The sequence below is a fragment of the Carica papaya genome, chromosome 7 (genome assembly GCF_054855325.1).
Source record: "Carica papaya isolate Zhongbai chromosome 7, ASM5485532v1, whole genome shotgun sequence".
In the NCBI taxonomy this organism is placed as follows: Eukaryota; Viridiplantae; Streptophyta; class Magnoliopsida; order Brassicales; family Caricaceae; genus Carica; species Carica papaya.
The window spans coordinates 2,264,873-2,292,826 of NC_142315.1; the positions used below are offsets into that span (position 1 = coordinate 2,264,873).

General features: G+C 32.0%; 2 protein-coding genes across 2 annotated transcripts; both read right to left on the reverse strand.

The window, feature by feature from the left end:
• Positions 1 to 3,885: 3,885 nt before the first annotated feature.
• Positions 3,886 to 7,037, reverse strand: LOC110825094 (sugar carrier protein C-like). The gene is made up of 4 exons (XM_088208400.1): positions 6,721 to 7,037; positions 6,294 to 6,616; positions 4,607 to 5,236; positions 3,886 to 4,515 (listed from the first exon to the last, which is right to left on the reverse strand). Exons 1-4 carry the CDS (start codon positions 6,854 to 6,856, stop codon positions 4,033 to 4,035), a joined length of 1,572 nt encoding a protein of 523 aa, XP_088064526.1. The 5' UTR covers positions 6,857 to 7,037; the 3' UTR covers positions 3,886 to 4,032.
• An 18,188-nt stretch (positions 7,038 to 25,225) lies between these two features.
• On the reverse strand, positions 25,226 to 27,504 carry LOC110817910 (ARM repeat superfamily protein). Its single transcript, XM_022046628.2, has one exon. It carries the CDS (start codon positions 27,158 to 27,160, stop codon positions 25,433 to 25,435), a length of 1,728 nt encoding a protein of 575 aa, XP_021902320.1. The 5' UTR covers positions 27,161 to 27,504; the 3' UTR covers positions 25,226 to 25,432.
• Positions 27,505 to 27,954: the final 450 nt, after the last annotated feature.

Consider the following 27,954-nt stretch of genomic DNA (forward strand, 5'->3'; position numbering starts at 1 on the left):
TATTTAATTATCATCATTGTATGCACACCCATGATTTGAATGGTTCAGTTAAAAAAGATTAGTTGTTATATGAGGGTAATTAACATTAATTAATTATGTAATTAAGTAATTAATTATGGGTCAATGAATGCAGTTGAGGTTTTAAAGGCAAAGCCCAGCCAACATTGGAATTTCCCAGCAGTTCAATCTCACCACTCAGACTTTTGATTCAATCAACCCTAATCTCAATTGCACTGCTCTCTTTGTGGGTCAATGGATCTGTGTTTCTGGCTCTACAAACTGATATTATATATATACATACATACATACAAATACATATTACAAAATAATTTGAGATAATTAATAATTATCTCCAATTATATTGACACAAATAAAAATTCAATTGTGACCCACATCTTAATTGTAATTTTTTTCTTACTGGATGTTTCAACTTAACTTTGTTCCTGCGATAATGAAAGTCAATAAAGATATATATATATATGTGTGTGTGTGTGTGTGTGTGCCTACATGGTTTCTAGCAATGGCAATTCCGATCCAACCTTGTTGGTATTATTTTCAGAATAAAATCTTGTGTACATATATATATATATACACACACACATAATATGAAAGCTAGTATTTAAAGCAAAGCATCAATTTACCTTATATATCTATGTATGTATATATAAAAGCTAATTTACTATATATATTTTGTCATTCTGAGGGGGAAAAAAGCTTCATTATTTATCAAATGCTATTTGTCTCACTTTTTTCTTACAAGAATTTAAAGGGATATTAATTTAATTACTCTAATTTATATTTTATTATAAAAATTAAACCAAATTTATAATTAATTTAATGGGTAAAAATATATTACTGTTAGAATTTTATTTATTTTAGTAATATAGATGTGTATATATATGTGTATTTATATTTATATATAAACTATAACTTTTTCAAATTAAAAAAAAAAAAAAAAAAAAAGAAGAAGATCCAGAGAGTGAGGAAAGTGGGGGAGAAGGTGCATGAAACATGATGTGGTTCGTAACAAAAAGTTGAAAGAAGATAAAATATCAAAAGCATATATTATATGATACCAATTAAATTGTTTTTATTATTTTTATATTATCCTTTTTCCAATCCAAAAGATATAAAATAAAATAAAATCAAGATATGTGGGACAAGTAACCCAACAAATAAATTCCACACACCTATCACATACATACTTATATATATATATATGATAACATAACAACAATATATATATATATATAGAAAGAATGCATGGTGTAGTGAATTAATGTGGCCCATAATCATAAACCACGGCTCATGCGATTCTCCTTTCCTTTTCTTCGTTCTAACACCGTGACCAAACTCTTTATATATTTCCACTATATGTATACACATACGTGTACACATGTATATATATATATATATACAATTCTTATCTTTAAGGAAATATGAATAATGTGAGGTTTAATTTGAGTCCACCGAAAGCTTCTAGTTCTTAATTATTACATAAATTGGTGTATAATACGTGGATTAATTCTCTTCTACAACTTTTATATATATATATATATATAAAGTCATGTGATTTTCCACACCTTTTATCCACACATTAATTTCTCCTTTTTGTTTCCCCTTTCTCGTTTATGGGTAATTTACAAACCTCATGTTTCTGTATATATATATGTATAGACACACACACACACACACGATGCTTTTAGCATATTCGAAATAAAGGGTAATTATTATATAATATGTATATCTCTAGAGCCTAGTATGAGTTATTGTGGGTATGTATGCATATGTGTATATGCATGTATATAATCAACAATGAAATGAAATCAATTATGTTATGCAAAATTATGAGCCATATAATTATTGTATTTTGTATCAAAATTCTGAGTTATAACACGTTTTAATTTCATTTGCTGAGTCATTCTTACATGGATAAACATCATGGCTTCAAACTTTACATGCAAAATATATATAATTACTCTATAATAAAAGCTATATATATAATTATTATTGACTAATTTAGTTTTGAAAATCAAAATATATCATCTGTTAATTAATCATATTTGGAGTTTGATTTTTTTTATTTTATTTTCATTATTATAAATTTTCACATCTACTTTTGGTTGAATAATTGATGGGTTCGGTTCCATTCATGTTCTTGAGAATTCAGAAAAAAAAAAGAAATTAAAAAAAAAGAAGAAGCATATTCTAGTAAAAGAAAATTCAGAATAGCGTAAGTGATACAAATTAATAATTACTTTAGAATCACAAAAAGATAATATTAAATAAATTATAATATTTTATTTTTAATTTTAAATAAATTGACATTATGTAATTTTTTTTATTATTAATATATGAAAATATAATTTCATATCTCATTGTATGGATGAAAGTATAAGTTAATTTAACTTAATTATACATCGAATACATAAAATTATACGTCTGCAAATTAAATTATTAAGATTTAAGATTAATTGAGAAAAATAAAATGTTCTTTTTTATAAAGTTAAAAAAATCTCTCAACTGATCCTCCCATTAATCAAAACAAGAAAATTAAAGGTTAGCAAGTAATCTGCTAATTAAGAAATTAACAATGGGTTAGATATGATTAATTAATATTATCTTATAATTAACCAACCTAAACAATGAAAATTTTCATTAACCCAACGTGACCCCTACATATATATATATATATATATATATATATCATTATCATATTTTTTATTTTTGTCCGAAATGAAAATGCTTCTTCAATTTTACAATATCCTAATAAAGAATTTTGATTATTTAATGAATTTTTAATAATAAATCATATTTCTGTTCTTGTGAATTTATGTAAATTAAATTTGTTTAAGTTGGTAATGCAAGTTTCTGAGTTAGAAAGTAGACCGATTAATAAAAAGTATGCATCCATGTTGTTTTTAATTTAAAATGTTTTAAAATTTTGGAAATTATTTAAAATTTAAACTATGTAGACATCATATATTTTTTTTGTGAAATAATTAAATAAATAAATATTAAACAAGTAAATTATTATAGTTATTATTATATGTCAGTATTTGATATATTTTCTTAACTATTTTATAGTATTATTTAAAAAATTATTATTATTATTAAATGAGTTGTAAGATAATATAATAATTCTTTTTATTATTATAACTTTATTATTGGTAAGTAAAATTAATTTAAAATTATTTTTTATTATCAGAATTTATATATTTTATATTCGTTTAAAGTTTATTATCATAAATAATGTCACATCTACTCTCTAATATTAATTTTATTAGTTTTTTATTTATTTTTATGCGAATGTAGGGTAATCAAGTTCGTTAAGATTGTCACTTTACCACAAAATTATGTCTTTTTTTCTAATTAAAAAACACTTAATATATATATATATATATATTTTTTTTTTGAGTTTAAAAACCTTTTAAAAAAAATATTATTATTATTTTAAAATTCCAAAGTGTTTGAGGAAAATAAAAAGCGAAAAGTGAAAGTAATACATAATTAATCATATTATTTCTTCGGTCATTTCATATCCTTCAAAATTCATGTTTCCTCTTTTGCATTTTTTTTTTTTTTTGGTTTCCTATTCGGATTTCTATATGATGCCCAACAGCCCTTTCTTCTCATACAAGCCCCTACCAAACAGGAAACCCACGTTCGGATGTCTTATTAATTTAACCATTTAATTAATTTTTGTTTTTTTGTAGGTGCATGAACCAAATTCATCTTAGATATAATTCCACAAATGACCCTCTATTTCTCTATAGTTTGATTTTTGAAGTTCAGTGATGAAATTAGTTTATACATACACACATCTATTATAATATATAATCTTTTAATAAACCGATAACGAAAATCGAAATTTAAGAGATAATAAGAACATAACTTACTATGATTATTGAATAGAATTGATCTGTATTATCGAGAGTTTTTCGTAATTCCGTAATACAAACAAACTAAAAAGTCTATTTACTGCTTCCGATTCTTTAAAACCCAGAAAAAAACAAAAAAAAGAAAAATGAATCACACATTCTTTGGTCCCAGGTTGCCTTTTCCCATCTCAAGATTTCCATGATGGCCATAACCATCATCTTCCACAAACCTGGACCAGAACCAGTGAGACTTCCAGACCTTACTCATTTCTTCAATGGGGATTCCCTTTGTCTCCGGCAAGAAATAGTAGATGAAGATTGACATGATAACCACAAAGAAGGCAAAGAAAATGAACAGTCCAAACTTCAAATGACAAAGCATTGTCAAAAATATTTGTGCCACTATAAATGTGAAGAACATATTCACCGACACATTGATACTCTGAGCTGCTGATCTGATTTCAAGAGGGAAGATTTCACTCGGCACGAGCCACCCGAGAGGCCCCCAAGACCACGCAAATCCGGCCACGTAAATACAGATGAATAGCACCACTACAATTGCATACCATTTTGGTAAATCTCCAGGGTTGCCATTGATCCCAAATTTAGCTCCAATGGAGGCTGCTACCACAATCTGCATACCGAATTTTGCACAAGACTTTACTCGATACTCATCAATAGAAAAAAGATAGGATTAAAAAGATACGAATTTGAGTAATTCAAACCTGACATATTAACATTTGAACTCCTCCCTCGAGGAAAAGGAATCGTCTTCCCCATTTATCGACTCCATAGATTGAAACCAAAGTTGCACCGACATTTACAATTCCGGTAATTACAGCAGACATGAGAGAGGCGTCACTGCCAAACCCAATTGTGTTGAATAAAACAGGAGCATAAAACATGATGACATTAATTCCAGTTAGCTGCTGGAAGAATGGGATCATGATAGCCATGGTGAGATGAGGCCTGTATTTTCTTTGTAACAAGTTTCTCCATGGATGTTCTACCAATTTCGAAGCTTCACTTGCTGCAACTAAGTCTTTTAACTCTTCGTCCACGTTGTTGACACCCCGAATTCTCCTTAATTTCTCTTTAGCTGCTTCTACCTGGCCTCGTTCGATCATGGAGTTGGGTGTATCGGGGAGGATTAACGATCCAATGGCGATGATTAGAGCTGGAACTACTGCACCTCCTAAGCTCAGTCTCCATCCCCAACCTCCTTTGATTTTTGCAAAGAAGAAATTCAATACATTGGCAACAAGAATACCAATTGTGATGGACAATTGGAATCCAATGTTTAATGCTCCTCTATATCTGTAAGGAGCCATCTCAGAGAGGTAGAGTGGTACAGACTGTAAAAAAAAAAAAAAAATTACCCAAGATTAGGATAAACTAAATATAGAAAAAAATGTCTTCCTCAGGGACCACAACATGTTGTTGTCAAGTAGTCAGTACTAACCTGGGTTCATCAGTGAAAAACAAGAGGAAGAAGAAAAAAAAACTGGGTTTTTAATGAAAGAATCAAGCTTTGAAAATTATTATATATATAAAAAAAAGATTCAATAATATAAGGACTGGTTTTTTAGTTTCATCATCTTTGAATTATTCAAAGCTGGTATCAGAGTTTTCTATTCTTTATTCAACGGAGAATTTCATCAAGGGAGTAAAAAGTCAGAAGAAAACAAAAAGGATCTTCACATGGATAGAAAAACAGGCCATATATTACTTGTAAATAAATATATATACATATACATGTGTGTATATGTAATATACGTAATATAATAAACCAAGAACTCTATCATGTTCTCCATCTCAAATTATTCTTTGCCTCTTTTTGTTTCTATGCAATTATATAATTGCAGAGAGACACAAAATTTCCATTTCTCCAACTTGGAAATTAAAAAAAGGAATTAAGTTTTAACACCCATTTGTTTGGCTGTTGAGAAAATGGAGTTTTTTTTTTTTTTTTTAAAGAAAAAAAACTTGATGGATTTTCTTTCCTTTCCTTTCCTTTCCTCCCTTTTCTCGCTAGCCAAACAAAACATTATTATAACAATATTATCATCATTATCCTTAACTTTCAGATCTCCAAAAGCATAAATCAAAGACTAATCTTTTCAAAACTTGCAAATGAACAGGGAACCCATATCATAATCAGAAGAGAAAATCAAAAAGGTAGGACAAAAAGTATCAAGTTGTCACTTTGTAAAGTTAAAAAAAAAAAAGGCGTTACAGAAACCAGATCTGAGGAAAAAGGAGTTTCTCAGAGAACAAAAACACCAAACAGACAAAAATCTGACACCAAAATTCATATGTAATGTTTTATTCTCCGAACCCAAAAAAAACCAAAAATAAAAAAACTTGTGTTAACAAAATTTTGCAAATTACTAGAATTAAAACAAAGAATACCTGATTGGCAAAACCGATGCCAAAACCCAACAAAATTCTGCCGAGAATCAACATCCAAACAGCTTTAGCGAAGCCATTAATGATGGCACCGGCGCAGAACAGGACGCCGCCAAACAGCATCGACAGTTTCCGACCGAACTTTCTTGTCACCGTCGCCGCAACCAGCGACGCCACAAGCGCCGCCAGATACAGCGATGATGTAAACAACGTAAGTGTCGGACTGTCGTACTGACAGTACTGGTTAGTCGACGATACCTCTTCCTTTTTCCGGAAAACCGCCGGGAAAAATTCCTTCAGAAACGAGTTCATTGACGTCACTCCCCCTGGTTTAGTCAACGGTCAACAACCATCAAAACCATTTTCATCAACAAAAAATGCATGAAATATAGCAAGCGATATATAACAATATGTTCATATATGTATATACCTGAGATCCCAATATCGTAGCCAAAGATCAGTCCACCCATGGCGGCGACGATACATGTTACAGTGACGAATGGGGTAAGATTACCGGGGTATTCCCTGCCGGGCTCAGCCGGCGCAATTCCTCCTGGTGCAGGCATTTTTTTTTTTCTTTCTTTCTTTCTTTCTTCTCTTTGGGCAGTGGGAAAATCAAAAAGGAAGGCTAGCAGAAAACAACTATATGTGGCAAAATGGAAGATATATTATATGTATATATATAATGCAGAGGGAGGAAATGAAGAAGACGAGAGTTTAATGCAGAAGATAGAGGTTAGCACAGGCATGGCAAGTGTATATATAGAAGGAGATTGGTGTACTGTACCCATTACCCATTTCTCAACTGGGATCATCAACTGTTGAGCTGTCAAAAAGTAATATCTTAATTGCGAATCAAGAACAGCTGATTTTCTTTAAATTATATATATATTTTTAATAATTTTATACGGATAATATTTCAAATATAAAATAATAAATGAATAAAAAAGTAATAGGACAATCTCAAGTTTCAACCGTTAGATGGTGTTTGAATTAATCACCGGAAATTCAGTATACCCATCAGACGGTAGGGACACAGGTACCCCACCAAAAAAACTAAGGAGAGCGAACTCAATGGAATTTAAAATGCAGTTAATCTTTCTTTTCCTATTTCGTTTTCTTCATTTCCCAAACAGTCGAAGGAAAATCAGAAAATCAGGAATAAATGGAAATAATTATTAATTATTAATAATATATTACAACGAAAATTGCTGTGGAAGATAACAGACGGGGAAAAGTGAAATTACACGTAGGATATTACTCATGCTGAGTAGATCATAATTTTCTTGCTTAATTTGAATTTTTTAATTAATTTTTTTTTTTTGCCCTTATCGGTTTTTGGATAATGTTGGATTAACCGGTACAGAAAAGTAGGAGGAAAACGTGACCGTTTTGGTCTTTACAGCAAAAGTTTTATTATAACATGTGATACAAAGATACATGGTATAAATTCCAACTAAAAAAAAGATACATAGTATACAAAACTTTTAATTAATGCATCTTACATTATCCATAAAAATTAAATAAATTTTTTTTAAAAAAAAAAAAGAAAAGAAAAGGAACCACCCTTTTTAATTTAACCCACAAAAAAATAAAAATACTTTTTTTTTTATTAAAAAAAAAAAAGTGAAATTGAATAAATAATGTAATTAACGGGGGTGGAATTGTAAATATGAGGAAATAGATGGGCTTTTTTGAGATAAGATGGATGACGTTATGGTAGTTAAATACAGCGTTTGTCACTTTGAGTTGTCTGACTCCTGAAGTCGCGGGATACAGTGAGGTGTGATTTGGATTCCCAAACTGAGTTTAGCCGGAGTCAATTTTTTTTACCTTTTATTTTTACCTCCGAAATTTACTAATGCAGTAAAAAAAAATTTACGAAAATAATGACCTTATGTTTTCTTATTTATTTCATTATAATTTATTTTTCAGTTATAAATGTATTAACTAGCTTTTATGATTTTGATAATTTCATAATTATATATATTTACGACTGTTATATTGTTTCTTATGTTAGATAATTATTAAATAGTTGTAAATTATCAAAATTTTCAACATTAGATTCATAAAATAATAGCATAAAGTAATAAGATAATAAAATAATTTTTTTTTTTATGATTATGTAAAGAATTTAACCTTATTTTATGGAAATTTATCATAAAAAATTTATGTAGTTATTAAAATTTGCATTAAAAAAATTGATCTCAAATGTTATTACAATATATTAAATAAGTATTAAGTATTTTTTATACAAACATATAATCATAGTGACATAATTAATTAACTATATCTATTTGATGTACTCTAATTCTATTTAGTATGATGATAAATGATATAATTTACGTAGTACTCATTTTTAGTAATGAATTTATATTTGTTTCGTGAACTTATTTATAAACGAAGTTAATTTTTTAAAATAATAAATTTGATTGTTGATATAATATAGTATCGTCTTATTCAACATTGTAAGTATATTTTTTCGTTCGTATTTTTTTATTTAAAAGTAAAAATAAATAAAAAATCAACTAAAATACACTCAATGTTTTTGTTGAAAAAAAAATGGAGGCTCTCTCCTTTCACTTGGTGACTAACAACAGTATTCAACTATTTAACATTTCCACTACCAAATACATAAGGACGAATCTACAATGAAAGGTCATGAAATAATATAATAAGACCCTTTGGTACAACTTTATATATATATACACACACACACACATATATATATATATATATATTATAAATAAAAGTGATAAAGGAAAAGAAAATTCCCTAAATTGTAAAAAAAAGGAACACGAAAAGAAGAAAAGCCTGAAAACAAAAAACAAAAAGAAAAAAAAGAAACATGATTCCTCATATATATATATATATATATATATTCTACCATCAACAATCGGTTAGACTAAAATTTTCTTGGATTGTGAAAGAGATTTTATACGAACAAATTTCTTCATCAGGTGTTTTTCTTTTGGTCCAAATTCACACGAAAAATGTTTTGTTGTCATGTAATTATTCGAGTGATTACCAAACAAACCCATTAAATTCATGAAAATGCCCATACATTTCACCACACCGCTTGTATACATATATATATATATATATACACACACACAGAGCACAAATATATGTATATATATATATATATATATTGAGCAGCTGGCCTAGAATCCCGGTATGCCTAATTTTTGTTACTCCTTAACTCCAATTTAATTCTAACTATCAAAATTTAATTATTAAAAAATTAATATGTTAAAATACAATATATTTATCGTGAAGAGAACTGTTATGTTAATTTTTTAACGAATTAGATTTTCTACGTGTAGCATTGTTTTGCGAAGTTTTTATTAGGAATTTTTAAATTTATTTTTATATTATTTATTTATAAATTAAATGAATGAAAATGAAAAGTTGGCCTCCATTTTGTAATTTACAAATCGAATAAATATATAAATAAAATAAAAAAATACAATTAATTTTATTTATTTAAAAAGTGTATTGTTTGACTGTTTTGTCCAAAAAGTCAAAGTGAATGAATTACATTAATGTGGGCGTCTAGTCATTATCCAAATTCTTAAGGTTTCGGCCGTTAATCTTCAAGTTCTTTGGAGATTCCGTGGGCCCCACTACTCTCTTTCCCTTGTTCGCACCCGCGTGCCTTCAACATCACTCTTATCGTCCGACTCCTATTCACATTTTGTTCGGTGTCGTATCTTGTTTTGTACTGCTGCCGTTTTGGGACTTCTTCTTTACGTCACCCTTACGTTTCTGACTTTCTCTATTATAAATTTAATGCATGAAGTTTATACGTCATTTTATTTTTTAAAAAAATAATAAATATATTAAATAAATAGTGTGTAAAAAATATTATTTTAATTACTCTAAAATTTTAGTTTACTTAGCTTCTTTATTAAGTAGAACAATAAAGTAAGTCGGTCCAAAAATATCATGGTAATATTAATTAGAAAGCACGAGTTATATATTTTTTCTAATTTTATCTTTTAAAATTATTGGAATTTAATCTAATAATTATTTCTATTTTATTTATGTTGGAAAAATAATTTTTTTAAAAAAATTAAAACAAGCTTTATCTTTTTATTATCATTTTTAGTAAATAAATTTAAATTTAAGAGTGAGTTTATAAATAATTTTTTTCTAATACGTTATAGTATGTGTTGATCTTATTTTTTTTTTAAAAAAAAGAGTCAATATATAAATATATAAAAATACATTTTGTTCATGTTCCCAACTTGATAGATACTCTAATTTCTACATATAAAAGAAATTAACTTGAAAATGAAATTTAGGGTAGTGTGAAAATATTAAATTATATTCAATTGATGACGGGATTTATTACCCACAAAATTATTTTGTAACGCCCCGGAAATATTAAAATGAAATGAGTATTTAAATATATCAAATGCGGAAGCGAGATCAAAATTTCAGTTAACATCCCTTACACGAAAAACCAGAAACGTACTTAAAATATAAAAGATTAAACTAACTAAGAGAGAAACTCGAAAATAAAACTATGAGTATGACTACAGAGTCTCTAGGTATCCCCTTCGTCGTCCTCCTGCGGAACGGGCTCGGGAACCATGTCTTCCTGATCTGAAATGGTTAAATAAGGAGTGAGCTACACTAGCCCAGTAAGAACATCACGATATCTCACCGTCACGGAGGTAAAGGTGGGTAGAAAAAACACAAAAGACCAATGGAGCATAATTTACAATAAAACCTTTTATCAATAATAAAACTTTTACCATCCACTTACCTTGGTGGAATTTATGAAAACAATATGAGAAAAACAATAACATCATCATAATCATTGAATAATCTAAGCTGTAAAACATAACACTTATCACGCCTCTTGTAATTCAATCATTGTACAACACATCCTTTTTTCTCATTTACCAGCCTACTAGTATCCGTGGGGGTCCATAGGGGTTCCGCTACCCGTTAACCTTTAACATTCATAATCAGTTTCCAGGGCCGTCCCCATACCCCGTCCGGTATGGGCGCCAAAACCATGAACCTCAATACCCCGTCCGGTATGAGGGTGAAACGGGCCGTCCCCATACCCCGTCCGGTATGGGCGCCAAAACCATAAACCTCAATACCCCGTCCGGTATGAGGGTGAAACGGGCCGTCCCCATACCCCGTCCGGTATGGGCGCCAAAACCATAAGATCTCCATACCCCGTCCGGCATGTGAGACCACAATCCCGGTAGGGTTCCCTACGGACCCGGTCCGTCCACCATCTCCCAGGATATCTAGTCAGGCTGACCCCCATAATACAATTATCAGTCTATACAATCTTTCATTTTCCTTTTCCTCAATCAACATCATCAATTCACATTTAAACAAGCAAATCGTAATTCATACCAACAGACAACATACAATATCAGTTTTTCAGTCATTCAACCCATAATTAATAAAAACGTAGTACATGCACACAAATCTGTAAAATGAACACATCAAACCTCACTTTGCATTTAAAGCTGTAAACAGGCCAAATAACTGTACATCATCAATCACACTAGACTCAGGCTCCATTAGCAACCTTAAGCAATTTCACACATGCGTTAATTCAAGAAATACCGTTTTATCATTTTGAACTTTAATACCGTGATAGGAAATAGGGTGAGGGGTCCTTACTTGTTTTCGAGATCCGAATACGATTCACAGTGCGCCTGCAGGCCTTCCCTAATTTTCCCTGAATTTTTCCCGGGGAACTGAAACACACTAACAGTACCTGCACGTGTTCCAAAAAAAATCCAAATTAGGCCCAGGGCCCCTTTCGGACCAAATCGCAACTCCGGCACGGCGGCTCCGCCGTGCTCCGGCGACGGCGCCGCCGCTGGCGGCGGCGAGTCGCCTCGGGTTGACTGTTTTCGGCCGTTTTCGGCCGAATTCGGCCACACTCGCATTGGTCCTTGTCAGAAAACAGCCCTAGGGCCCTCGGGGGGCCAAAAAATCACGGAAAAACGGAGCTTACCGGCGGCGGCGCTCTCGGGTGCAGCGGCTCTCCGGCGAGGTTCGTGTTTTGGTGATTCGGCTCCGGTCAACCTGTAGAGAAAAGAATGGTGATCACGGTGATATAAAAATTGCATCGAACGGAGGCCGGGAAGGGCCTCGTCGGAGGCAAAAACCGAGAGGGGGCGCGGCGGCGCCGCTGGGCTTCGGCCGCGTATTCCGGCCGTTTGGCCGGGATTTCGGTTTCGATTTGGCCATAGGAGGAATCAGTGGGGAAAAACGAGTCGGGGGTATGAAATTTACCTCGATCGGCGGTCGGAAATTTCCCCGGTGCGGCGGCGAGTGGCGGCGGGTGGCGGCGGTCGGCCTCTGGTTCGTCTTCTCCGGCGAGCGGCTGGCGGCTAGGGTTTGTGGTCTGGTGTGGGGGTTCTATTTATAACCCCTTGCCTTTTGATCACAGCCGTTCATTTTGTTTTAATCTGGGCCGTTCGTTTTTGATTGAATCTGGGCCGTCCGTGCGATTGAATCTGGGCCGTCCGATCGCGTGATTGATCTGGGCCGTCGGATCGCACCCACGCGGATCGCCAACGTGGCTCCTTTTGGAGTGACGCGGTCTTGCCACGTGGCAGGCCCTGGTTGGCCGGGACTGCTGACTGGGCCTGCTGACGTGGCTGCTGACGTGGCCGCCCTCTTTTTTTTTTTTTTTTTTTTTTTTTTTTTTTTCTCCTCCTTTCCGGGTGCTACAACTCTCCCCCCCATAAAGAAATTTGGTCCCCAAATTTGCCTCATTACTCTTGATCAAACAGATGAGGATATTGGGCCCTAAATTCTGATTCCAGCTCCCAAGTCGCCTCCCTAGGCGTGTGGTTCTGCCACAAGACTTTTACAAATGATATTTCCCGGTTACGGAGTATTCTGCTTTCTCGGTCTGTGATACTGACCGGTACTTCTTCATAAGACAAGTCCTCTCGGAGTGAAAGCGGTTCATGAGCCACGACATGAGAAGGGTCCGGATTGTACTTGCGCAGCATAGATACATGAAACACATTGTGAACCCGGGAGAGCTCAGGGGGGCAGTGCAAGTCTGTAGGCAGTGGTACCAATCTTGTCTAAGATTTCAAAGGGTCCAATGTATCTGGGGTTTAATTTTCCCCTTCTGCCGAACCTACTAATTCCCTTGAAGGGGGTGACTTTAAGAAACACCCGGTCACCTTTCTCAAAGGCCAGGTCTCTCCTCCGGGTATCAGCATAACTCTTTTGCCTACTCTGAGCCGTCTGGATGTTCTTCTTGATCTTAACTATCTTGGACGTGGTTTCTTCCACCAATTCCGGGCCAAACAATCTTCTATCGCCCACTTCCTCCCAACAAATCGGTGACCTGCACGGACGACCGTATAGCGCCTCGTATGGGGCCATGCCGATGCTTGCTTGGTAACTGTTGTTGTAGGCAAACTCTATCAGGGGTAGGTGGTCGTCCCAATGGCCTCCGGAGTCAAGGACACAAGCTCGGAGCATATCCTCCAGCGTACGGATTGTCCTCTCTGATTGTCCATCGGTTTGGGGGTGGAAGGCAGTACTGAGGGACAGCTTTGTTCCCATAGCTTGCTGGAAACTATTCCAAAACCGAGAAGTGAATCTGGGATCCCTGTCGGATACCACTGTTACTGGGACCCCATGCAGTCTGACTATTTCCCGGACATACATTCTTGCCAACTTGTCCAACGAATCAGTCATTCTGATGGCCAGGAAGTGGGAAGACTTAGTGAGTCGATCAACAATTACCCATATGGCATCGTGTCCCGATCGTGCCTTGGGTAGTCCCGATACGAAGTCCATGGTGATGTGTTCCCACTTCCATTCTGGAATCGGTAAAGGCTGAAGCAACCCCCCTGGGCGTTGATGTTCTGCTTTGACCTGCTGACATACCAAGCACTTAGATACAAAGTCGGCTATATCTCTCTTCATCCCATTCCACCAGAATCGGGGTCGCATAGTTTGATACATTTTTGTACTTCCTGGATGCATGGCGAACCTTGAACTATGGGACTCTGTCATGATGTCTCTTTTTAATTCATTGTCGTCTGGGACACACATTCTGTCCTTGAAACGAATTAATCCGTCGGCGGAGATCTGAAAGTCTGAGTTCACTCCTTGTTCTGCATCCTTCTTGCGGTTTACTAGGGCGGGGTCGATTGACTGGGCTTCCTTTATTTTTTGGATTAACTCGGGTTGGACTGCTAGGTGGCTCAAACATGTGGCCCTTTTCAGATCTTGCAGTCGAACCTGCTGCGTAGCCCCAATGGACCTGCATTCCGAAACCATCAGATGGGCTAGGGTGCCTGCACTCTTCCTGCTGAGGGCATCGGCTACTACGTTGCCCTTACCTGGATGGTATAGGATGTCACAATCATAGTCCTTGAGGAGTTCCATCCACCTTCTCTGACGCATGTTGAGATCCTTCTGAGTGAAGATGTGCTTCAAACTCTTATGATCGGTGTAGATCTGAAAGGTCTCTCCATACAAATAATGGCGCCAGATTTTCAAGGCGTGTATGATTGCGGCAAGCTCCAAGTCATGGGTAGGATAGTTCTTCTCATGATTCTTTAGCTGTCTAGACCCATATGCTATAACCTTTCCATGCTGCATCAGGACACAACCCAGGCCCAGATAGGAGGCATCACTATAAACTGTATACCCTCCTGATCCGCTCGGTAGAGCCAGCACGGGTGCAGTAGTCAGTCGCTTCTTCAATTCCGAAAAACTCCTTTCGCAGTTCTCATTCCAATCAAACTTTGCATTCTTCTTTGTGAGTCGGGTTAGAGGGGCCGCTAGACTGGAGAACCCTTCGACAAACCGGCGGTAATAACCCGCCATCCCTAGGAAACTGCGAATTTCCTTAACTGTTGTCAGCCTTTTCCAACCAAGTACCGCTTCAACCTTTTCGGGGTTCACCGACACCCCTTCCTTCGATATAACATGTCCTAGGAAGGCGGTTTGCTCGAGCCAAAATCCACACTTGCTCAACTTTGCATACAACTTCTTTTCTCTGAGTACCTGGAGGACTTGGGCAAGATGATGAACATGTTCTTCTCTACTTTTTGAGTAGATTAAGATATCATCGATGAACACGATGACAAATTTATCCAAGAACTCTCTGAAGATTCTGTTCATTATATTTTGATATCAATTTACCAAAAATATGATTTCTTGAGTAATTTGACTTTGTCTTTCTCATATGTTAATCCAATTGGATTTGGTAACCACGTCGGTTAATTATTCCTTGTACTAGTAAAGATAGTAGAAAAGGAAAATAAAGCTCGGTGGATATACCATAAATCACCGACATGAGATTAGCTAAACCAAACATGAATTCCAATTGGTCAAATTAACTTCACCGACTCATTGATTTTGGTCGGTCCACGAAATGTTAAGAGATAAAATTAAATGTATTTTTATTTGAAGCAAATAATTAAATTAAAAGGGTAAACTAATCTTCTACGTGTGTGTGTGTGTGTGTGTGTATATACATTATAAAAAAAAAAAATCACTAATTAGAAGTCAAGAAGTGTTTTGGTCTTTTAATTTATTTTGTATATTCAATAATTAAATTATAAATATCAAATAATTGAATTATATATTAATTAACTTAATTATATGTTAAATAAGTAAATTTATTTATTGTACGTATTAAATAATTAAAATATAATAATATGTATGAACACGAAACAAAACATAACTATTGTTTACTAGATTGAAGGTAAAGGTTATTAATGCATGTTGGTATAAACATTATTACAAATTAAAAAAATATATATATATATATTATATTCAACTGTAATTAAGTAATTAAACCTAAAAAAAATCAAAGGAAATGCCCATATTTTTCATACATCTATGGGCGGTCGAATACATCTCTAGAATACTAAAAATAATAATAATTATAAAAAATTGAGCATTCATAGAATATAATTTAATTTAAATGTACGTATTCAACAAAATGGTCAAACCCAAATCAAATTATCTTCTAATTTACACTCCCACATATATAGTAATATTGTATTATTATATTAATTACCATTATATATATATATATGGCATTACATTTACTACCACCCACCGATCTGCCATAGCGTGTGAATTGATAAGTTTCCGATCCTATAATTACAAGATAAAAATTGTAATCTACTCCCCCAAGAAAAGTCAACTTTCCAACAAGTTAAATCTCTCTTAATTCAAAAACTAATTATTTTATTGGATAAGTCCAAAGTAATTGTCCCTACAAAGAAGAATATAATATTGTTGACCAAAAATTGTTGAGAAAAGAGAAGTGTACGTAACGAGTATAAGCCGACTATGTCTATCTATATTTATACTCACTTATATAATAATTAAATATATGAATTCATATCATAAGTAGGTAAAAAATTATTTACCTGCTTTAATTAATCCGTTTTTATTTTAAATAATTTTATAGAACAACTAAGACTTAACTAAAATTTTGAAGTATAAGAAAATAAACATAACTCAATTAATAATAAATATAAAATAATATTTTTAATAATCATACAAATAACGGGACAGAACGAAGTGATTATATGATATATGTGTCGTCAAACTCGTATTTATTCTATACATATTTTAAGTTTATAATTTTTACTCACACTTACTCTATATCTTATTCATTATGAATTTTTATTTATTATATTCGGGATAAATTACGATAGATTAGTAAGTAAACTGTCTCTATTAGGTCAGGATAATAGAAATCTATGTATTTTTTGATTAAATAATTTTATGATTTAAAAATTTTCTAAGTCAAACGTAATTAATTAAAAGAATGATATAGTTCACACTAAGACCATATTTATTTATACATATATCGATGATCTTCATGTATGTAGGGCTATGAAAACATATTTACTTTTCAAATAATTAATTACTTTTACATCTATTTTCTTTTTTGAAAATCATTTTAATTTATTGCTCTTAACATAAAAGATTGATCAGTATTAATATTCTAAAAGATTATTAAATTATATGTGCATATACAGTTTATATTCTTTTAAGTACATATATATTTTTGTATATAGTAATTAATATCGATTATTTTTCATTTCTTTTTTAAGTACTTCTTATTGTCCTTTTGTCCCATAAAAAAAAGATATATATATATATATATATAGAGAGAGAGAGAGAGAGAGTATACTTAATTTTCAAATAACTGTAAAATATAATTTTGTAACATAATTTTCAAATTATCAAACATCCAGTGTATGTGTGTGTGTATACATATATATATATATTAGAAAAATAAAAGTCAGAAAGTGTTATGTTCTATTGAAGGAATGGGAGCATCATGGGAATGCGTTGACTGGCCCATTGTTTAATAAGACAAAACCCTAATTCAAAATTCAAAGTCTACGCAAACTTATCAGCATTGCCTCCATGCATATTCTCCAATAATTCATTCACTTCAAGCTTAGGTGAGATATAAATTAAGCTAATTATACATATTATATTTATGTATATCTGGATTATAATGGGAAACAAGTGCATAAATAACCCTTTTTATCCAATTAATACAAAACCCACAAAGTCAATTGTTTGGTTCGTCTACCCAACATTTATACATGACACATACATATCCGTATATACATATATGTATGCACACACAATACGTACATATCCACAAAGACACCAAAAGGGATCATCCTACAAGAAAGACTTATAGCCGTTGCTTGGAGCTTTTCCTGGTTCTTCACATGATCTCAGACGCCCGTCATGACTTGCGGTGTTTCATGGTTTTCTTGGCTTTTCTCAAATTTTTACTCAATATTTTCCAAGGGTAATCTGTCTTTAAAAATAATTCACGTGATTTGTATTGTGAAATTTACAAGTGATATATGACCATGCATGCACATAAATGTAGAAATACCCATAAAAAAAATATACATGAATTGATGACACCATACATCAAGTTGTGTTACTTGGCCAATTGGGTCTTCGTAAATTGAGAAATATAATCTTATATAAATATATGTATGTGTATCTTAAAGGATGTTCAAGTCAAATTCCTTAATATAGTTGTTGATTACAAAGCTCCATGAACAAATGATATATTAATGCATAAGCAAAATACCAATATTGGTATATTTAAAATGTATGAACTTATATTTAAAAACTAATTAAGGAACGATATGATTGTTTGTTGTCAATTTGATTTGTTAATTAACAATTATAATTAATTACTCCTTAATTATTAACCATTAAACACAATTAAATTATTGGGTTGGATAGTGATCGTGCGTGTATTTTGTCCAAATGCAAAAACAACATGCATGTGAATGATATAATATAATATAATATAATATAATATTATTCAATATAATCAAAATTTAAAAATTAATGAACTTGAAAAGCAACATTTGCATGATTATCATTTTCAAATACGTAATATTGAAAATGATTTGTAGCCCATTCTGTGACTAATTTTATTTGGTGAAGACTAATGAAGTTGAAAGCTTTCTCTTGTTTAGATATATATACGTATACACACACACACATATTAGAAAAACAGGAAATGGGTCATTACACATATGTGTATCTATATATGTATGTGTGTGTGTGTGTGTATATATATATATAAATTGCATTCAGAAAAGACAGGGCCTAACTTTCTATGTAGTTTTAATTAGCTTTTATGAGGACGGACAAGAATCAAGTGGGCAGTTGTCAACCCACTTGTTGTATTGATTGTTGAGAGTTGAGACAAGAGTTTATTAATTTTTCACCATTTGAAATCTGTACTCAGCTCCGTATAGAAAAATTAAGGTGGTTTATGTTTTTATTAATTAATTTTATATTTAATTAAACTTATTTAAAATTTTATAAAATTTATTTTACTATCGAAATCAGTATTATCTCACATTAAAAAAGATTTATTTAATAATCTCGAAGCTTCAATATAAAGTCTCTCATATTTTTAAAAAAATTAATAGTTGAAAAATATAATTATCTATTTTTCTTTCTTATTCGTCTAGGTCATTTGCCGATCAGAATCTCAAATTTTTAAAATAAAATTATTTGATTGTCTTTAAAAATCTTAGTACTATTATTTTGATTAGAATAAAAAATCAATCTCCTTTAAAATATTATTATTTGTATATATGGTCTAGTTAAGGACTTTGATATTTGATTAAAGGGTGGCTCGAGCTAGTTTGTCCGATAAAAATAAATTTGTTTGGATATTTAATTACTTTCACATATTTGCGTTAAAATATGTTAACAACAATCTCACATCTCGTGAAATAGATATTTTGATTTATTATTTTATTTTATTTTATTTTTTTAATAAAAGATGTGTATATTTATTAATTATATAATATACATACATCAATTTAATACCATACAAATAAAAATCAATTTTTAAAAAAAAAAAATAAAAAAAAAATTAACTATTGAAATAGAAATAATGAAATAGAGAAAAAATAAAGAAAAATAAATTAAGAAATAGTACAAGTGCTAAGGTTATTTCTGTTCAATCGTTGACGCATACGAAAATAGACAATACAGAGAGCATAATTCAGCAATGCAATTAATGTGTAGCCCAAACACTGCATTAAACTTGACCCATTTATTTAAGTGGAGGAAGAGGACCACCTTTTATTTATTTATTTATTTATTTATTTTTCAATAAGGATATTTTAAAAATTTATTGGTTCATACATACATATATATATATATATTTACCCATTAAATTTTATGTTTTATAATAAAACTATGACTAAATCAAAACAACGGTCCATCTTGGTAGTCAACACATTTGAAATCCCAAAATCAATTGCTTGCTGCCACATTGACCCATTAAAAGACTATCAAACCCCATGTTTTCATTTAATTTTCTTATAAATAAATACAAATACCATTAATTTTGAAATTATAAAATCTTATTTTTTTTGTAACGGCTCGAAACTTGAACAGAAATAAAATCATAAATTGAATGCGGAAGCAGAATAATAGAGTTAGAATTTACATTCCTTACACAATAGTTTAAAATACCAAACAGGTTTACATGAATGTCTCTTATAAAAAAACAAACGAAAATAAAAAAAAAATAAATAATTGAGCATCCTATGATGACATTCACTAGCTTTTGAAGAAGTGTGAGTAGTGAACTATTCACAACCCTTTTGTTGATCGAAATCTGGGTTTTAATCATTTTGATATGAAATAGTTAATGAAGGGGTGAGCTACACTACCCCAATAAGAATATCACACAACTTAACGATACAGAAAATAAAGGTTGTTAAAAATCATGAAGACAACCAATAAGCCTCTTAATTTAAGTAAATTCATTTATCATAAGTAAAACTATTTATTACATATTTACCGTTGCGAGATTTCCAAAATCGATCTATAGAGATAATAATTCAAATAGCATTCCAATCTCATTTTCAAGTAAGTAAGAATAATAAACTTCCCTTTTTATTTGCGTACTGGTATCTATGAGGGTTTATAGGGATGTCCCACTACGCGTGAACATTGTCAACTGACGGATCATCCCCATACCCCGTCCGGTATGAGTGTCAAGAATATCATTCCTCAATATTCTATCCGATATGATGATGAAACGGGTCGTCCCCATACTACGTCTGCTATTAGCGCCAAAAATACAAATTCTCGATACCATGTTCGGTATGAGGCGACATTCACGGTAGGTTTCCTTATGTATTTGATCTGTCCACCATCTCTCAGGATATCCATTAAGACTATCATTCATTCATTCACTTAACCAATAAATTTTCCGTTTATATTTAATTTTCAGTTTCACAATTTAACCGTAAATCAACACAAGACAAACAATACATGCATTAAAAAAACACAACTGAATTATTTTATCAATTCCAATATGTTATCAAATATTTAAAACTGTAAAATCAAACAATCGGTTAAACATGACAAACAATAATAAATAACTGGTTCTAGCTCCATTAGTAACCTATAATTAAGTCTCAAAATTTTTTAAATTATGCAAAATACCGTATTATTGATAATTAAACTTCAATTCCATAATATAGAATAAGGTGAGAGATTCTTACCCGAATCCGTGTTCGAAATACTGAACTTTCAACTGTGCTTACTGGCGGTCCATAAGTTTTCTAAATTTTTCTGTGGAGGTTAAAACATGTTTTACGTATCTAAAAATATCTCAAAAAACTCAAAATCGGTGTTAAAAATCTTGTTCGACCAATTTCAGAATTCTAATGCGGCGTCATCGCCACCCGCGGCAGTTTGCCTTGGTCTGGCCATTTTCGACCAGTTTTAGCCGACTTTGGTCAGTTTTATATCCATCCCTGTGAGAAAACACATTAGGGAGTCTCGATTGGTCCAAAAAAAATTAAAAAAAAAATAAAAACTTACCGGCAGCGGGATTTTTCGGTGCGGCGGCTCCGCTGGCTCACCTTCATGACTGAACGTTTTTCTTCGGTCAACTTGTAGAAAATAGAACGGTGAACACAATGGTGAAAAAATCGCACAAAATGGGTGAGGTAGTTTTTCTCATAACTCTTCAACTACTTAAACCCATAGGCTATGACCTTCCCATGCTGCATCATAACACAACCCAACCCCAGGTAGGAGACATCACTATAAACTGTATATCCACCTGTCCCACTCGGCAAGGCCAACACAGGTACAGTAGTCAACTACTTCTTTAGTTATGAAAAGATCATTTCACAGTTCTCGTTCCACTTAAACTTGACGTTCTTTTTTGTGAGTCGAGTTAAAGGAGCAGCTAGGTTAGAAAATCCTTCCACAAACATATGGTAATAACCTGCCATCCCCAGAAAGTTACGAATTTCTTTGACCGATGTCAATTTTTCCCAACCAAGCACTGCCTTAACTTTTTCGAGATTCACTAACACTCCATCCCTTGATATATTATGCCATAGGAAGGTAGTTTACTCGAAGCAAAACCCATACTTACTCAACTTTGCATACAACTTCTTTTCTCTAATAACCTATAAAACCTGAGTTAGATGGTGAGTGTGTTCCTTTCTGCTTTTTGAATAAATCAACATATCATCGATAAATACAATGACGAACTAATTCAGGAATTATCTAAAAATTCTGTTCATCAAATTCATCCAATCATGTTTAAAGAGAAAATGAATTTGGACTGTTCATTGTAATTTGATCTCGACCATACGGTCGCATTTAAAGAAAGAATGAATATGAACTGTTTATCGTATTTAATCGCGACCGTCTGATCGCACCTGATGAGGGAACAGATCCAAACCGTCCACGCGCGCGGGAACGTATCCGAGTCGTTTGATAGCGGCACGCGAATTGCCAGCGTGGCACCGAGTCAGCGTGCCTTGCCACGTAACGCGCTTCGGTTCGTCGAAACTACTGACTGGGCGGTCTTACGTGGCATGTTTTTTTTTTAATTGCGTTTTGGTCCGAGTTTTCGATTTTTCTTTCAAAAATACCTATCGAACACAAATTTTCACTCTTTTTTTCTAAAATTATTTTCAATTTCATTATCCACTTATTTTTTTCCTAATTTTATATTAAATAAAAATTTATAAATTTATAAATTATATTTATATATATATTTTTAATTTTAAAATTAATCTGGTATCAAATTTTGGATCCGATTACATTATTTTCTTTATCTAAATTTTTTTTATTTGGGTCTAAATTAAGATTAAAAAATTATGAAAATTAATAAAAATTAATAGCACATTTATGAAAAAATAAATAAATAAAAACCTATAAAATTAAATACAATATAGACTTGAAAGTGGTGAATAAGACAGTTGATGAGCCTCCAAAAAGTTCGTGATGGACGAACCAACCAAACGTCCCCTTGACATTCGACATAAAACTGACTTTTGTATTCCACTTTTTTCCTTTTTTAATAAATTAAAATTAAATTCGAATTATCAATTGTATAATAAAATTATTGCACTATACTCAAATATATATTTGTAATAAAAATATAATTGTATATATATGTATATATAATTATCAATACTGACTAGTCCAAGCATAAATTTTTTACTTTAAAAAAATCAAAATTAAAATATATAAAAATATTGATGCAAAAATTTAATTTTAACGTATTTATAGTTATTTTGGTATAATTCAATTTCAATTTTATTTTAAATAATAAGTTTAATTCATCTAATATATTTATATATATATATATATATATATATATTTGTTTGAAAAGTAAGGCCCAACTGGAATTTGAAGAGAAGAAAATTTGGGCCTCATTTTTTATCGGTCCAAAAGGCCACATACAGAGTCCCATAGATTCAAAATTGATTACTTAGGGTTAAATTGAATATTAAATTATATTTTAAAATAATATTAATTTGATAATATATATAATTTTAAAAATATTATTTCGTTTTTAGGTGACTAAAAAAAACTTAATTGATTATGTACTTTAATTATAATTTAATAAAAGAATACTATCATATTCTAATTAAAGAAATTTAACTGATTACTATTACTAATATATTCTAATTTAATATAAGGTAAGTCGTACATTCCGCTTATTATATACTTATAAAATAACGAGTTCTATATTATTAGTGAAGTTAGAATTTATAACTTTTAAATTAAGCACTATAAATCTTAATTACTAACCCATTAGTGATAATTTGATTAATTAATTACATAGAAAGAAAATATAAAATTTATTTTGAAATTAAAGAAAAATAAATAAATAAATAAATTCTACCATTTCTTATTTATCTATACTTTTTAAAAGAATTATAAAGCAGAAGAAAATTAGGACTTATCCAAATCAACATAAAATACTGATTTTATATTATTTCAATAGTGTATTTAACAAGTGTTTCTATTGAATTTAGGAGGATTAAGGTTATGTGGTAGAATAAATTTAAAAATTTTAGGAAATTTGGTTGTAAATTTATATATAATTTAATCATAAAATAATATAACCAACAACAAATTTCACATAAAACATGTACTCTGTTTGATCTAATTCTGAAATAGAATTCAACGGTTGGATATTTTTAGAATCACAAATAAGGAATCAGATTTCTGAAAAGAATGTTAGACTGCATTGGGTTGTATGTATGTATGTATAGATATGTCTGGTTTACAACACCCACAACCTGTCAAGAATCAAAGTGTAGTAGTCATCATTTATGGTACAAAACACCATATCTCATTGCTGGCTTGCCAACTAAAAGATATAATTATTCTATGAGATGGTTAGGTCTGTAATGTTAGAGCATCTCATCTTCCAGTGTATTTTATGATCTTGTCTAGTTGATGATCAACACAGGCAAATCTAATCGAAATCACAACCTCCACATCATGAATGCCTAATCTTACTTTCAGTTTTTAAGGTTGGGGGTAATATGTGAGATTTTTTTGAGTGAAAATATATACATTTCATTCATCAGACGACATATACATCAATTATAACACAATACGGAAATGTAAAACCCAACCGGAACCCACAAGTACAAACCATTTTTAACCTGTGAGATGTTTAAGAAGCAAACTTGAATTGATAATTCAAACATATAACATCAAAAGATTGAAGTAATAAGCATTTTCTATTTGGGTTTTGGAAGGGTATTATAATGGTTTTATATAATAATACTGACACAACAAGTAATGACTAAAAGACAAATGAAATACAGATGGTTTGTCTATCACTGTCTTCTCTCTGTCCTTATAATGGTATAAAGATAAAAACTTGATTGTCACTACACGTATGCCCAACTGGGTTTTCATGGCTTCTTCTCCATGTGCTTCCTCACAGATCCATCCAAAATATTAATAGCTTTTAGAGGATCACTTTTATCTCCATCTAATTTATAATGTAACTCTAATTGGGTATTTTCTTTTATATTTTATTGCCCTTGAGTGTATCATATCCAACTTAATAAGAAGCCAAGAATGCCAGAACATCAATCTTTAAATAACAGCTTTTATTAGATATCTCTACTTCTGGTTACAAAATAGGGAGTAGTTGCTCTAAAGCTGTTTTTGGTAAAGGGAAACCAAGAGAGAACAAGAGGGGAAAAGGGGAAAATATATGATATTTAGAAGCAAAGGAGACTAGTAAAACAATTAATCTGTAAATATACAGTAAATAACAAAAAAAAGAAGATTCATCAATGCCAGATTCCACTGAACATACTACGGAATTTGTTTTTAGACAACTTCCTGACAAGTCTCTTAGCATCAGAAACTTCAGCTTCTGCAAGTTTTTCTATGCTTTTAAGATAACCAGAGGTTGCAATCTTTCTTCTTGCACTATTGCAGCTTGTTAATGACATTAATATAGAGATTAGGAGCTTTTTGTTACCTGAGTTTCCCTCTTCTTGATCCAGAAACTGGAGGAGATAGCTAATGTTTCGATCATCTTGAGCAAATCTTTTTCGATTCTTTGGAATCGAAACCATGCCATAAAGTGCCTCACTTGCCATTTCACGCACCTCAAAAGATTTTGCATCAAGAAATCTAACAAATTCATGCATAAAACCAGAATCTCCCATGGTTTTTTTGACCTCCTCAGATGTGCCACATAGCCTAGATGCCACCTTCAATGCCAGTTCTTGAACTGAAACATCTCCATTGCGTAGCAAGAAAAGCAGCTGATCCATAAAACCATAACTCATCAAAAGATTTATGCTAGAGGTTGAAGAGAAACACAAGTTCTCGATAGCTCTCAATGCTGTCTCCCTGGTTTTGGAAGATAAGATTGATTTTGGATCCAAAGTACGGACTAATGCTCTGCAACCTCCATCTTTAACCACCATTTGACGAATTGTGTCATCACCAGAAGCAATATTTTGAAGGAATTCTATTGAATTGACCTGGACAGTTTCATCTTTTGATCTTGCAAGCTTGATAAAGGTTGAGATTGCACCTTCTTCAACCATAAATCTCTTGATTTCTTCAACACCCACAAGATTTTTCAGTACCCCACAAGCAGACACAAGCAATTCTCCACTAGATTCACCATTAGAGCATATCTTCAACAAAGCAGTTACCCCACCATGAGCAGAGAGAGACCACGCATTGTCTGAATTCAAAGTGAGTTTCTGCAAACACCTGGCTGCTCCTTCCCTACCCAGTTCACTTCCGCCCTCTAAAATCCTAACCAGAGGCCCAATAATCCCCGCTCCAACTAAAACACCCTTATACAAATCAAACCCAGAAATCAAAGACAGCACTTTGGCAGCCTCTTGTTGAATTTCCACCTCTGTTGAATCAAGAAAACTGACCAATAAATTCACTATGTCACCAATCTCAACAATCATTTTTACATACTTGTCATCTTCTACCACAACTTCGTGCAAATTAACCAGTGCTTGCCTCTTCATTTCAGTATCCCCAATCTTCATTCTTGTCAATAAATCTCTTACATAAAACCTCATGTCATCTTTGCAGGCACCAAGACCAGGCCTAGAAACAACAATGGCAAACCCATGAGTCAAAATCCCAGCCGTGTAAATCCCAGAGAGATTCTTTACATGGCGGTCAAATTTAGCTGACACCACATCTAAATCACTCTGCATCAACAGCTTCCCACTGTAAGAAAGATCCACGCATCTTCTCGCAAGATCGTAGCACTCATTTACTGTGACCAAAATGTCAGGAACGAGGCCGGAAACAGCCGGATTCTCGAGGCAATCACAGTTCTCAATGGCGACTAAACCAGAGTTTAGCTCTTCTAACCTGTTTCTTATGAGTTGCCACTTGACAGCAAATACTTTGACTAAATGAGAAAGAGAGATCAAAGAAGAAATAACCTCCGTGACTTTCCTGAGACTGGATTTTCCGGTGAATGATTCCGGCGAGTTTTGATCTTCTCCCGGTCTATCTTCTTCTCCCATTTTGTCGTATCAACGAAGACCCATGTTAATTTCCTTTACAAGACAACGAATCTAAGAAGTGGTGATCTTATCAAGACAGATAAAAAGAAGAAAAACTCTGTAAGAACCATCTGTTTCCATGGCAGGTTAATAAAACGGGTTGTATGAGCAATTACAGGAGTAGGGTTTTCGGGTCCAGTTGGGAGTGGGTTAACAGTGACTGGTCAAGGAGGGTGGTGACAAGAGGATTGCTTTAATGTTGAAGGTGAAAAGGTCATCTCCAATTCCTCTTGTTGGAAGTTGGAAACTCCATTTTAAAACAAAAAACCAGGTAGAGAAGGTGAATGGGATGACAGAGAAAAAGCTGATGGGTTTATCTTTTCTCATGATTGTATTATATATTTTTTTAAATTAATTTATCAAAAAAATTAATTATTTTTACTCAATAAAAATTATGAAATATATATTAAATTAAAATTAATATATTTATAAATATATTTGTTGAGGATAAATAGAATTTATTTTTAATTAAATTTAAAATATATTTATTTTTTAAAAAATTATAATATTAATGAAAATTTATCTTTTAAAATATTAGATTTATATTTATCTCTTTCGATAATAGATTATTTTTTAAAAATATAAATTTATTTAAAAATATTTTAAATTATTAATTTTAAAAAAGTGAAATTAATAAAAATTTAAACTTTTTTAAATCATGAAAAAAAAAATCTCAACAATATTCCATTAAAATTATGGGATCTAGTGGTACTCGGTTTTTTTTTTCCTTTAAAAAATGATTCAACTTTTAAAAA

Excerpts from the sequence above, each read along its gene's own strand:
- LOC110817910 (XM_022046628.2), bottom strand. The coding sequence starts at position 27,160 with ATGGGAGAAGAAGATAGACCGGGAGAAGATCAAAACTCGCCGGAATCA.
- LOC110825094 (XM_088208400.1), bottom strand. The coding sequence starts at position 6,856 with ATGCCTGCACCAGGAGGAATTGCGCCGGCTGAGCCCGGCAGGGAATAC. Across the intron at positions 5,237-6,293 it reads GCATCGGTTTTGCCAATCAG|TCTGTACCACTCTACCTCTC; the intron begins GTATTCTTTGTT and ends TTTTTTTTACAG. Across the intron at positions 4,516-4,606 it reads TTCAAATGTTAATATGTCAG|ATTGTGGTAGCAGCCTCCAT; the intron begins GTTTGAATTACT and ends TTCGGTATGCAG.